The following is a 14,179-nucleotide window of genomic DNA, read 5'->3' as shown; positions in this document are numbered from 1 at the left end:
CATACAATTAATATTATATATAAAATGATTGCAAATACCCTAAAACAGATCTAGAAGTGACTTTAATGAGATTTACATAAAAAAACATCCAAGAACACGACCAACCTAAAAATGCATTCTAATGAATTGAAATTAAAAACATATATAAATTATGATCTACTTATATGTATATGGACTGATTTAAGGTCCTGAAAAATACTAATCCGAGTCTTGAAGTCGTTTTCTTATGATTCGGATGCAGAATTCAGTGTAGATCATTGTGCATCAGTTGATTCTTAAAGATATAAAATGCATAAATTTGATTTGGTTAAGTTCAATTGATTAATGGTGTTTGTGAATTAGTGTTTGTATGCATAGAGGTATTTCATTTTTATTAATTATTTTCCACCCATTTTCAAAAATAGGTTACATGTTGTATTTATAGCTACTAGATTAGGAATAAGGTTATCTTAAGTTTTCTAGATAGATATTTATATGTATTTATTATTAATAATATATAAAGTATTTTGGTAGCTGAGAAAAGGTTGGAAGTGCTAAAGAACGTTATGGGGTATGATTATATGTTTGTTGTTGACAACATAGGGGGAAGAGGGGGGCTGGTGTTTTTTTTGAAAGGCTGAGTTTGTAGTGGAAGTTTTGGGTTCTAGTGAGATCTTCATTGATTTAAAAGTGGAGTCTGGTACTACTGTTTGGCGACTAACTGGTTACTATGGGTGTCCGGAGAGATATCGGAGGCGAGATTCGTGGAGTATTATAAGAAATTTAAGTACGTTAAATTCCCTTCTGTTGTGTGTTATAGTGGATTTTAATGATATTTTAGCAATTTATGAAAAGCATGGTGGAGCGGTGCATCCGAATTGGCTGATTGATGGGTTTTGCGAGACCATTATTTATTGCGGTTTGGTGGACATAGGAGCCTCGGGTTATAAGTTTACTTGGTTGCGTGGTAGGAATATTGCGGACAGAATTGAGGACATACTGGATCGGGTTTTGTGTTCTCATGATTGGGTAGAGTTATTTCCTAATGTTGGAGTTCAAAATCAGAAAATAACCTCATATGACCATCTTCCGTTATTTTTATTTTTGGAGCAGCAAAACAATGTTGATTATAAGCGTGTGTTTCATTTCAATAATATGTGGTTGAATAATAAGGATTGTGAGGGTGTTATAAAAGAAGTTTGGGTGCGTAGAGTAGCTTCAGGTCTTGATGAGATGCTAAGTGATACAAAAGAGCAGTTAAAGAAGTGGAGTGATGACTGTGGCCCTAATTTTTAAAAAAGAGCAGCTAGCTTGCGGAATTGTATGGACCGGCTGATTAAAAGAAATGATGTTGGAGGAAGTTCTGAGTACAGCAGTCTAGCTTCGGAGTATCATGCTCTTTTAAATGATGAAGAAATCTATTGGAAGCAAAAAGCCAGGAGTTTTTGGCTTTCTCAAGGGGACACAAACTCAAGGTTTTTTTCAGAATTTTGCTTCTTCTTGTCGGAGAGGTAACCGAGTGGACAAGCTTCGGGATGAAGATGGGGTTGGAGGTTTACGAAACAGGAGGTGGACGGCATCAAGAGGAGGTATTTCAGTTCTCTATTTACTGAAATTTAGTTTGGTCCCACTGATATGTGCAAGTTTGATCCTAAAGTTACTGTTGATGATAATGTTGATTTAATGAGGCCTATTACAGATTATGAGGTTAAAAATGCTGTTTTTAGCACGCATGATGACAAGTTTCCGGGGCCGGATGGTTTTAGCCCGACTTTCTTTAAAACAAATTGGGGGGGTGGTAGGTAAAGACGTCACTAAGCTTTGTAGGGATTTTCTTTATTAATGGGTGGTTTAAATGATACAGCTTTAATTTTAATCCCTAAAGTGACTAATTCGGAGTATATCACTAATCTAAGGCCGATATCATTATGTAATGTGTCCAATAAGATTATCTCCAAAGTTATGGCTAATAGAATGAAGGGGTTAGTGCGTAAAATTATTTCGGAAAATCAAAGCGCTTTTGTTGAAAATAGGCTTATTACCGATAATTTTTTAATCGCTTTTGAAATTGATCATCATTTGAGAAGGAAGAGGAGGGGTAGATTGGGCACGACATCTTTAAACATTGATATGAGAAAGGGTTATGATAGGATTCGGTGGGATTTTATTGAGTTCATGCTTAGAAAATTGGGTTTTTGTGATGATTGGGTTAACTTGGTGATGGTTGTGTTTCTTCGGTTAGGTACTCTAGCCTTGGAAATTGTGACATGGCCAATCCTATTTTACCTAGTAAAGGCTTGCGCCCAGGTGATCCGCTATCTCCGTATTTGTTCATTATTTGTGCGGAAGGCTTAAGCTTGTTATTAAATGGCGGGGAGGAGGAGGGTAACATTCATGGAATGTCGGTGTGTAGAGGAGCTCCCTTGATTAGCCATCTTTTCTTTGCGGACGATTGCTTTTTTTTTCTTCTGTGCTTCATTAGAAGAAATGATGGTTGTGAAACGAGTCCTTAATAAGTACGAGAAGCCATCGGGACAAAACGTAAACTTCAAAAAATCAAATATTTTGTTTAGTGCTAATATGATGGCGTAGGAAAGAGTACCAATTAGTTCGGAGTTGGGAGTGAAGGAGTCGTTGGATAGTGGAAAATATATAGGCCTTCCTTCATTGGTTGGTAGAAATAAATCCCCTATTTTTAGTTTTCTTCGTGAAAGAGTTTGGAGTAAGGTGAAAGGGTGGAATTCAAAAAAATTATCTAGAGGGGGTAAGGAAATCTTAATCAAAGCGGTTGCCCAAACAATGCCCAATTATGTTATGAATGTATTTTTAATCCCTCTCCGTCTTTGTGAAGAGTTAGAACGAATGCTCAATTAATTCGTTTTGGTGGGGGAGGAATTGAAGGGAGCGAAAAGGGATTAGTTGGGATAGTTGGGATCGTCTTTGTATCCCAAAGAAGTTTGGTGGTATGAGGTTTAAAAAAATTCAGGATTTCAATATTGCTATGTTGGTTCGCCAAGCTTGGCGTTTTATTACCGTGGAAAATAATTTGATGGTGAAGGTGTTTAAAGCTAAATACTTTCCAAACTCTACTTTTCTTGAAGCAAAATTGGGTTCGAACCCGAGCTATGTTTGGAGAAGTATTTTCGAGTCTCAAGCGGCTATGGTAAAAGGCTCCAGAGTTAGAATCGACAATGGGAGGAAGACAAGCATTTGGAATAGTCCCTGGGTTTTGCCTGATAACAGTGGCCATATAACTACTCCTATGCCAATTAGCCTTTCTAAGGCTAAAGTATGTGATTTGTTTGAAATTGGTGAAAGTTGCTGGGACACGGGGCTGATTATGGATGTTTTTAATAAAGAGGATGTTGAAAACATTCTAAGCATTCCTCTAAACTCTCGCAATGTGGATGATGGATGGCTTTGAAGGTTTGACCCAAAAAGGAAGTGCTCGATGCGTAATTGTTATAGAGTTGTGGTTGGCGATGTCGAGGGACAACCGTGCAAGCTATGGGGGCTGATTTGGAAACTCAACATTCCATTACATATCAGGAACTTTTTATGGAGAACTTGCAAGGGGTATCTCCCATCGGCGGAAGCCTTAGCAAGCCAGAAGGTCTTTGTTTATAACAAGTGCGTTGTGTGTCAAGATGGCTGCGATAACGAGTCTCATATTCTGTATTTCTGTTCAGTGGCAACTCAGGTTTGGCGGGTAATAACAGTTCCTGAAATGTTGACAGCTGAATGTATCTCAGATTGAGTCGTGCTGTGGTTGTGTAATACCCCGTAAATTTAAAGAACTAAATTTTTCCACGTGAGGAATAATTTATAGGACCGGGAGAACGTAAATTAAATTTAAGGATAAATTTAATTTATAATATCTCCTGAAATAGAAAAATAGCTATAGAGTTAAAATATAAAATTTGGATATTTATATTTTAACTAACGGGAATTAAGAAATGTTCTAAATTAAAATAGAATAATTTATAAGTCCCGTGTGAATATTTTTGGAGTCAATATTCACGGAATATTTTTAAGAAGTTACTAAAATTTTATAGAATTTGGAGATATAAATTTATTGAGTGGGTCTAATTTAGCCCTAATAAATCTTAAATGATTTATAAAAAATAAAATATAGATCCCGTGAGAATAAAAAATACGTTTTTATTCTAATTACGAATTATGGAATTCATGGTTAAAAATTCATAAAATTCGGACTTCGTTGTCCGTTTTAGTTACGGGCAAGTATTTAAAAATTTGGGTTAAAATAACGCGAAAATACCTAGAGGCTAGTTTGGCTTTTAGCCAAACAATATATATATTATATTCAAATGAACATTTCATTTGAATCAGAGAACTCAAAACCTAGGTTATAAGTTTCAGAGAACGGCGACGACGCACGCGATGATAGGTTCGCCGATTTCGATCGGATTTCTCGTTTCTAACTTTATTTTCTTCGGTAATCTGTTATTAATCAAAGTTATAACCATTATTTTGAATCTGGTTATTTAGAAAATGAATTATATTCGAATATATAACGGTTACCGTATCGAATCAAACGTATATGTAATGATTTTACGTTCCAATAGCGGAAATGGATAGATTGGTGTTTAAATAGGTGTTTGGGATCGAAAAATGACGTTTTAGCACGTTAGAAAGCCCGGGAAACGCGGATTCCTGGGGCTGTGCACGACTGGTGCACGAACATGCACTTACAATGCACGAACGTGCACCAGCCATGGTGCACGAACATGCACCGGCAATGGTGCATGACCATGCACCAAAGTGCACGAACGTGCGCTCAAGGTGTGCACCAGGCAGCACGACCATGCACACGGTTGCACGATCGTGCTGCCATGACTTGAAGGGAGGGATGTTTTGGGGCATTTTGCCCTAACTTTCGACGCACGTAATCGTGGAATTGTGGATGATTCAAATGGACATTAAACCTTAAACCTGGACGTTTAAAGGACTAAAAAAACTTGGACAATTAAGGGAGTTCGATTAATTAAAACTTAAAGACATTTTGATTAGATCCTCTATTAATCAAAGTGATTAATAGTTAGAGGACTAAGAATCGATATCGAGGATGAGAATAGACTAGATATGTTATATATCTAGTAGTGTTAATAGAGTACTCTTTAAAGTTAGAATTCTTGTTTCAATTGTGTTTAACAATTATTTTCTAACTAGATCCGACGAGCAAGCAAGCTATCGGACCAGGAGAGTAGAGGGTGACCGAAAATGGTTTTTGTGGATAACGGTTTTGTGGGTTCGCATATTTATTTTTGAATATTAACGCCAAAACATTTATAACTCAAAATGTGATTGAAATTGCATTGCATAGAGTCGATTTGAAACCAATATAGATCCACTGGAACGTGCTATCTATTGGGAAACAATAGGACTGTGTGATCACTGGTATTAATAAATTATTGCGTTGTACTGCATAATGGTTGGGTCTTTTGGCCAGATGCTTGCAAAGCGGCCTAGACCTAACAGGTTGTCCTGGGGAGCCAGTAATTCAATTTACGGCCCAGCAAACCTTACACAGAGTTAAGATGAATGTGACTTCATGAGTTCACAGTTCATCCTGTGTTAAACAAGTGAGCATGAACTGTGGTATTAACCATAATTAACCAAATAGGGTTTTTGGGTCGGTTATTTGGCTGCACAAAGTGTTTACATACGATTTCTGTTTTTATTAATATGCTTAAGTAACTATGTGAATTCACTCATATTTGACCCCCGTTGATTCCTCTTTCACAGGTAAATGGCATTTTGACGTGACAAGACTTCCAGTTCTTTCTATGGAAGTCGTAAATAGATAAAGGTCACTTTAGAGCTGCAGAGTAGTTCTACTATTCCACAATAGTTCATTTGTAAATGTTTTAACTCTGATGTGCAACTACTGTTAACTATCATTTTGGGATAAAAGCATGTTTTATACAAAAGGGCTTTTGCCAGATGTTTATAAAGAAACCTGGTTTTGATAAAAGTTTTATGATTGTTTGACATGCTTTAAACGGTTACTTGATGTGTTAACTAGTTTGCACCGCTGGCATTGTTTTCGGACAGGGTTATGTTAGGATACGTGCAGTGTACACGTACTGCCCCCAGTCCATAAATGCAATCGCCTGATTTTGATTACACGTTTATCTAAAGGTTTTCAAATACTTGCGAAAAGAGATTAAGACATTTTATGTTTTCAAAATGCGAAAAGTTTTTACTGTTTTTCCTAGGCTTGCTACGGGTTTTGGAACAACCATTCCCATTTCCTAGAGCCGGTCTCAACACGAGTTTCTGAGTGGAACCCGGGTCGTGACAGGTGTACTGATCTGAACATGGAAGATAAGTCTCTTGTTGCGATGATTTGTTGGCATCTCTGGCTCAACAGCAATAATCACGTTTAGAAGAATACAACAGGGACGGTGGAGACTATTCTGGCAGCAGCAAGTTCTCAATTGGCAGCCTGGAAAGTTGCTCATTCCGCGGTGGTTCCCCTCAGATCAGTAGCTTTGAGTAAGAATGATGGGTCCATTCAGTGGAGTCCTTCTATGCATGGATTTCTTAAAGCCAATATAGATGGAGCTATCTTTTCTGGGGACAATGGGTCTGGTATATGTGTTGTTGTTAGGGACTCAAATGTGATAATGGTTTGTGCTCGTCAAGTACATTTGTGGGGTAACTTCAGTCCGAGAATGGTTGAAACCATGGGTATTACAGAGGCGCTTAGTTGGCTTAAGGATTGTCCGAATTCGATCGTTGAGTCCGATGTGATGAAGGTGGTTTTGGAGCTGAGGAATCTGAGTCTTGTTGATCCAGACTTTATTATTGTTGATTGTTTAGATTTGGCAAAGCATTTTAGTAATATTAGTTTTGTTTTTGTGAGGCGATCTGCGAATCAGACATCGCATTGTTTAGCGCAAAATGCCACTTCCATTACAGGTCATTAGCACTTCCCTGAATTTCTAACTGATGTAACTGCTTTGGATATTGAATAAGTCAAAGTTTAACTGTTTAAAAAAATAATGTATTCTGGTTATAAATTTTGGATGAAATGAAAAATGGTTTAAAAAGGCAGCGAAAAGGATTTTTTTAGTTCCTAAAAGTGTCAAAAAGGACTTTAAGGGCAACTAAATTAAATTTTAAAATAAATGGCAATCGAACCTACAAAATGGTCCATAATCTCTTAAGACAATGAGATTAGTCCAATTACTGCGACTATTATCACAATCCCTTTGAATTTTTATGGGTTATTTGCAATGAATACGCTTTAATCCTTTATATTTGCATACGCCAATCTAGTCCACTTGGATTCTGCCAAGCGGATCACTAGCTCGACATCTCGCTGAGTGTCTCAAAAAATCATCATGGGACACTTCAGTCCTTTATCGTTTTTCTACTTGTTCAAGAATGAGGTGTCTATATTGCTATTTTTATATTATGAATTATGAATTAATTAATTTAAAAAAATAAATGAAAATTTAAATTTTTATTTATTGATGAATCACCAAACAGAATCCGAGCTTTACCGACCTGCACACCACAAGCAAACAGAGGTCAAAAGGAACTCCGGTGGGGGTCACCGGACGTTCACTCCGACGCTCAAGTAAGGTTTTGAAGGAGAGGAAGAAGAAGAAGAGAAAAGGAGAGTGCTTAGAGTAGAGAAAAGAAATTACCTAGGGTTTGTCCTTAAACCCTCTATTTATAGTTAGGGTTTAAGGACAAACCTGCCTTGCTGGCAGGCTGTGACCCCAGTGGTCCCAGAAATCAGTTATGCTGACGTGGTAGAATATCCCTGCGGGAGGCACGGGTTGTTAGGTGTGTCAGAGGGAACATTCCTCACGTACCTGTCAGAAGATCTTTTGTGGTCCCAGGATCTGGTACACGAGTGAGCGCTCCGGGGCAGGACCTCGGAGCCTGGTCAAGCCTTGAAGCCCGGATAACTTGGGAGTCAAGTTATCATGGCTCTTGTATTTGAGAGTTGTTCAAAGCTCGGACCAGATGGTCCGGTCCTTCAGGCTTAGGAGCTCGGAGCCCGGCCTAGGTCTGAGTTGAATATGACTCAGATCCCGGATAGAATTCCTGGTCCGACCTTATCAGGCATGATTGTCTCGGATGATGTTTGAATTCCCATTCAAGAAGGTCGGGTATTGTTATCAGGTCGGTGAAATGCTTGACTTAGTGATGTTCGTTCCTGGCGAGGTTGCTTCGCCCCTATTAGATGTGCTACGTTATCACTAGTCCCCCCCCAGTGTGTCGGATATTTATGTCCGAGATGGTAGTGTTATCCGAGTTATTAGGTCATGTGATCCTGGACGTACTTGCTTTGTTTTTGGGTGATCTCTGACACCGAGCCGCTTGTCAGGAAGATGGGTGAGCTGATATAATTATGTGAAAGGACGTGACTGTTGAGATGTCCTGTCTGACAGCTGTTGGAGCCGTTGTCCTATGTGGCGGTTACTTGTTGTCTACGCTGGGTCCACGTGTCTAGCAGTTAAGGCGTGAGCGCTTTCCCAGGAGACGTTCTGAGTGGGGAGAGAGAGAAAATTAAAGGCGTGGCTTTTCATTTTCCCTCTCTTTTCAGTTATAAGTTTTACTCTTCAAAAACTAAGAAACCTTTCCATTTCTCTGTTTCTCTGAGTTGGAAGATTAAGAAACTAACAAATTCTCAGTTCATTGCCTTCTAAATTTCTCTGTTTCTCTGAGTTAGAAAACTTTTTGTTTGTTCTTCGCATCGTTGGGGAGATTTTGCTGGTTCTGTCCATTGAAGTTGTTTGCTGCTGTGTTTGCGTCTTCTTACGAAGGATTTACTGTGCTCTTAGTTGTCTTCTCCAAGGATTCCCTGTGCTATATACAAGTAAGTATTTCTGAGTTTTCGTTTTAGTTTTTTGTTTTTCCAGTTTTGAATACGTGTTTGAATTTCTGTGTTCTTAGTGATAGGCCTCTGGTTGTGTGTTTGACTTTTGATATCTGCCTTTGTAATTTTGATTTTGGATTTCTGAATCATAGAGAGAAAAAACTCCCATCGCGTTTTGTGGTATGTTGATTTTCCAAAAATGGATGAAATTTGTTCGTGTTTGCCTTGTTATATGTATTTTAGTACTGTGACTTGCTAGATCTTTTGTTGTTGATTTCCAGAAATTGAAACGCCTTGTTGTGCTTGAGTTTTTGTTTTGCTTTGAGCAATGAGTTTCCAGAAATTCTGGAAATTCATTGTGATGTTCTTCATGTTCTGATGGTTTCACCCCTTAGGAACTCTGTCTTTGATCCATAATTTTGATTCTGCTACAAGTTTATCTAGTTTTTCCATTTGAAACTTGTCTCATCCGAGCTGGTTTCTGTGCCTTTAGGTATGTCGGGTGAAACCTTAGATCATGAGGAAGGGAGGGGTTATGATGATCACGGTGTGGGCACAGACGAGCCGTCTATGGAGTTCGTAGTCGTTCGCGCTCTCCGAGGTAACACCCCGGATGTGGAAGAGACCGGGACCTCTCAACCTTTACCGGCCGAGAAAGGGAAAAAGAAGAGAAACGCTCCAGAGGCCAGCGAGAAAAATGATGATCGTGATATCAAGGCCTCACGGTGCACCCTGGGTTTCTTGCAAGCTGTACGAAGGGCTTTTGGCATCCCTGCAGAATACGAGCTCTCTGGTCCCGGAAGGAAAGAGGCTGAACGATGTTCCCCCTGCAAATACCATCATGCTAACTCTGGAGCATTTGCAGTCCGGGATTCGGCTTCCACTGCTCGAGCATTACAAGGAGTTGAGCCGTTACTTCGAGGTGCCCTTGTCGCAGATTCACCCCAATGGTGTTCGACATTACAGTTGCTTTTTGAAGCTCTGTGAGAAGACTGGGGTGGTTCCCAGCATGAGGTTATTCTGCTGTTTATACCTCATGTCTCTGAAGGACCGGAACCACTTCGCCTACATGCGGTTCCGGAGTGAAAGAAAAGACGTTCCCGGGGGACTGGTCTCTGGGGTGGTTGATTCCCTCCGGGACTTCAAGGAGGACTATTTTCAGATATCTCACCCCTCAGCGTTCGACGGGATGGTCACCTCGTGGGTGACAAAATGTTACAAGCCGGATAAATGGTTCCACGTCCCGGGACCATTGGAAGATAAGGACATCCTGATTTTGCGGGATGATGCTCCTCCGGGGAAGAAAGCACTGGCTGATGACTTGTGCCCGAAGATTGACTTCGAGTACTGGAGGAACTTGGTGCCCGGTGCTGGGGGTTTGTCCCTTGTCTTTCTTTTTTTTTTTTTTTTTTTTTTTTTTTACGTGCCCAGCTTGTCTTGTTGTTTTTTACATTGAATTTTATCATTTGTGTGAATACTGACTTTGTCGTGTGCATTTTTGTTGCAGTGAACAGCATAGATCTGAGCAAGCTAGCCGGAAAGAAAAGAAAGAGGCCGGCGAGCCGAAATGTAGCCCCGGCTCCTGCTCCACTTCCCCGAGCTACCGAGGTGCCAAAGTCACCTGCTGTCGAGATGCCCGCTGGCAAGGGACCTGAAAAGCCCGTACAGGGCGTAGATGTTGTCCCCCTCCGAGTTCGTTTACCGGAGGGGATCGAGGTGCCAGTGGGTGCCGAGCCTGTCGGGAACATCCCGTTTGTGAATCTGGACTCTACCGAGACGGTGGATGGTCCGATTCGGGGCTCAGCAGATCCCCAGGGGGCCGCTCCCGCGCCTGCCGGTCAATGCTCCAGGGCTCCGCCGACCCGAGTGCCTGATCTCCCGGACATATCGTCGGGGTCGAGCACTACAGCCCCGGGTCCCCAGACCATCACTCGAGCCAGCTTTGCCGAGTGGGTCAGCAGGCACAACGATGGTCGACCAGCTACCCTGCATGACCTGGTCATTGCGGGCGACGTTGCTTGTGTGACCACTCTTCCTGCTGACCGGGAGCACTACAAGTCCCACAGGCCTGAGAACTTGTGGGCTGTGGTTTCCTCCTTCTGCCTCCAGGTAAATATCTCGTATTCTCATCTTTTTACTTGTTTTGTCTTTGTTTTTATTTTGACTTGTGTTTTTTGTTTATCGCAGGCCTCGCAGATGGCCTACATGGCCGATCAAAACCAGAGCAAGGTGGAGATCGATCTGACACTGGCCAAGGACCTTCTTCTAACCGAGAAGAAGAGGGCCCGGGAAGCCGAGAGGCGGGCTTCCGAGGCGGAGAAGAAAGCTTCTGAGGGGGCTGCCCTGGTTGCTACGCTGGAGTCTCAACTGAAGAGCTCCGAGGATCGCCGAGCTGAGGACCTCGGTGTGCTGGAGAAGCTGCGAGCTGAGGTGACTCAACTCGAGAATGACAGAGTCTTGACCCGGGACGACTTCGCAAAGCAGCTGGCCGACTTGACAACTCGGAACGATCTGGCTTCTAAAGGTCTTCGGGAGACCGTGGCCGACCAGAAGAAGCAAATCGCTGAGGTCACCCAGCGGGCTGAGAAAGCGGAGGCTAAGGCTAAGGAAGTCACGGACCGGGAGGAGAAGGTCTATGAAGACTTCCGCCGCATTCTCTATGTCAGCGAGGTCCAAGCGGGCGAGTATGTCCGAGGTCGCTTTGGAGCCGATGTGGATGTTTCAGACTTTGTTCTGGACATCGAGGAGCTGGGTCGGCGAGCCAAGGAGCTGCCAGAAGACTATGATGTGCCCGCCGACATCGAGGACTACCTTGCTGATGACCAGGAACCGGGCTCCAACCCTCCTTAGATAGTTTTTTTTCTTTTTTTTGCCTTGAAAATTTTGAACAATTTTTGTAATTCCTGAATATTGAGCTTTGAGCTCTTTTTGTAAGATTGAATATTTTCTTTTGTATATACTTGTTTTTCTGAATGAATTTTTCCTGTTTTCTGTCTTTGAAAATTTTGACTAAGTATGTGACAACATGTTTTTTATAGCTAACTTAGCTTAGTTTCCGAGCTGGTTCCAGTAGTGTAAATTTTCTAGTTTCTATGTTGTTTTTTTATATATGGGCCCTTGACTCAGACTTGGGATAAAAAATGCTAGGATAGGTTCTTGGTTGTTCATAGATCGAGCTTGATCAAGTTGCTCGGCGCGGATAACCTGTTATCTCTGGATGACCCGGGATTGTCATAGCTCGCAGGTGGCACATAGCCCGTGGATGGCACATAGCCCGTTGGTGGCGCATAGCCCGTAGATGGTACATAGCCCGCGGGTGGCACATAGCCCGTAGATGGCACATAGCCCGTAGATGGCACATAGCCCGCGGGTGTCACATAGCCCGTGGATGGCACATAGCCCGCTGGTGGCACATAGCCCGTGGATGGCACATAGCCCGCTGGTGGCACATAGCCCGCTGGTGGCACATAGCCCGTAGATTTTTTACCGAGTAGAGTGCTCGGGTTTTGGAAAAGACATGAATTCTTTTTAATCTTTTTTATTCATTGAGGGGAAAAACTTATGTTTGAGTTTTACAAAAGCCTAACTCAAACATAAGTGAAAAAACCCCTAGGTACCTCGAAAATGAAAACAAGTAACTACTGATAGTATTTCCGAAGAACCTGGGAGTTCCAAGTTCTCGGGAGCACTCTGCCCGACATGTGTGCTATCTTGTAAGCTCCTGCTCGTCCGACCTCAGTGACTCGATAGGGGCCTTCCCAATTGGGTTCGAGCTTTCCCACTCCCGCGTTTCCCTTAGCAATGTCTGCCCGTCTCAGGACCAGATCGCCGACTTGGAAACTCAGGGGTTTAACTCTCTTGTTATGATACTTAGCCATTCTTTGTTTGTATGCTTCAATTCTCAGCGCTGCCTGCTCTCTTCGTTCTTCCAGCAGGTCTAGGCATAACTTCTGTTCTTCTTCGTTCTTAGCCTCATCGAAGAACTGGACCCTTAGAGTCGGCATCCCGATTTCCACAGGTATCATTGCCTCGCACCCGTATGTCAAAGAAAACGGGGTGTCTCCTGTGCCTGCCCTCGGGGTGGTTCGGTAAGCCCATATGACCTTCGGTAGCTCTTCCAACCACTGTCTATCGAACTCCCCCAGCCTGGCCTTAAGTCCTTTTAGGATCGTCTGGTTAGTTACTTCGGTCATCCCATTGCTTTGCGGGTGAACTACCGAAGTAAAACGCAGGTCAATGTGCAAGTCGTTGCAAAATTCCTTGAAGGCTCGGCAGTTGAACTGCTTTCCGTTATCAGTTACCAACGCTCTGGGTATACCGAAACGACACACAATTTGCCTCCAGAAGAAGTCCCTGATCCGAGCTTCTGTGATGGCGCTCGCTGCCTCTGCCTCGATCCACTTTGTGAAGTGATCTACTGCCACTATCAAGAATTTTTTCTGCCCCGTGGTTGGCGTGAAAGGTCCCAGGATGTCAATTCCCCAAGTTGCAAATGGCCAAGGACTGGTAATTGGACACTGCTCTGTAGTTGGAGCATGTCGGATGTTCTGATGCCTCTGACAGTTTTCACACTTCTTTACTATCTCCTCTGCTTGTCTGACCATTAGGGGCCAGTAGTAGCCTTGCAACACTGCTTTCTTGGCCAACATGCGAGGAGCTATATGTGCCCCACAAATACCTTCATGTATTTCTCTCAACACATACTCCCCTTCCTCTGCTGTCAAGCATCTCGACCACGGGTGTGTGAATGACTTTCTGTACAAGACTCCGTCGAGGAACGCGTAGTACGGAGCTTGTCGCAAGATTTTGTAGGCTTTGTCTCTGTTTTCTGGCAGAGTTCCATCCATCAGGTAGTGGGCTATGCCTTGCATCCAATTTTCCAAAGGCTGAGTTAGGAAAATGGTTTCGTGGTTGTCGATGCTGGAATGTTTTTGAACAGAGAAATGGACCCCCGGTATCTTTTCGTTCACTGTTGTTGCTTTGGCTAGTACATCGGCCTCTTGATTTTCCAAACGAGGGACTTGCTCTACCACCCATTTCCCTCCGAGCTCCTGAATCTTGTTCAAGAAGAACTTGACTCTGTCCACGTATCTCCTCAATTCCGAATCCCGAGCTTCAAAAGTACCCAGGATTTGACAAACGACTAACTGAGAATCACTCCTTATTGTTACGTGCTCATCTTTGACCACATTTACCATTCTTAATCCGATCAACATAGCCTCATACTCCGCGGCATTATTGGATGCCGGGAAATCGAATTTTACCGAGGTTCGGAGTGTAACTCCGTGAGGGCCTTTCAAGACTACTCCTGCCCCCGATCCTTCCAGATTTGATGCCCCG

At 42.4% G+C, this 14,179-nt stretch overlaps 1 protein-coding gene across 1 annotated transcript; it reads left to right on the top strand.

Annotated features, from left to right (window-relative positions):
- Nucleotides 1-1,387: 1,387 nt before the first annotated feature.
- LOC126672583 (uncharacterized) lies at nucleotides 1,388-3,403 on the top strand. The gene is made up of 6 exons (XM_050366538.1): nucleotides 1,388-1,525; nucleotides 1,600-1,738; nucleotides 1,844-1,961; nucleotides 2,222-2,384; nucleotides 2,572-2,831; nucleotides 2,881-3,403. Exons 1-6 carry the CDS (start codon nucleotides 1,388-1,390, stop codon nucleotides 3,401-3,403), a joined length of 1,341 nt encoding a protein of 446 aa, XP_050222495.1.
- The last annotated feature ends 10,776 nt before the right edge of the window (nucleotides 3,404-14,179 follow it).

Source organism: Mercurialis annua, linkage group LG3 (assembly GCF_937616625.2).
Source record: "Mercurialis annua linkage group LG3, ddMerAnnu1.2, whole genome shotgun sequence".
In the NCBI taxonomy this organism is placed as follows: domain Eukaryota; kingdom Viridiplantae; phylum Streptophyta; class Magnoliopsida; order Malpighiales; family Euphorbiaceae; genus Mercurialis; species Mercurialis annua.
Note: the sequence above shows the minus strand (reverse complement) of the source record. Positions and strands in the feature narration are given on the sequence as shown.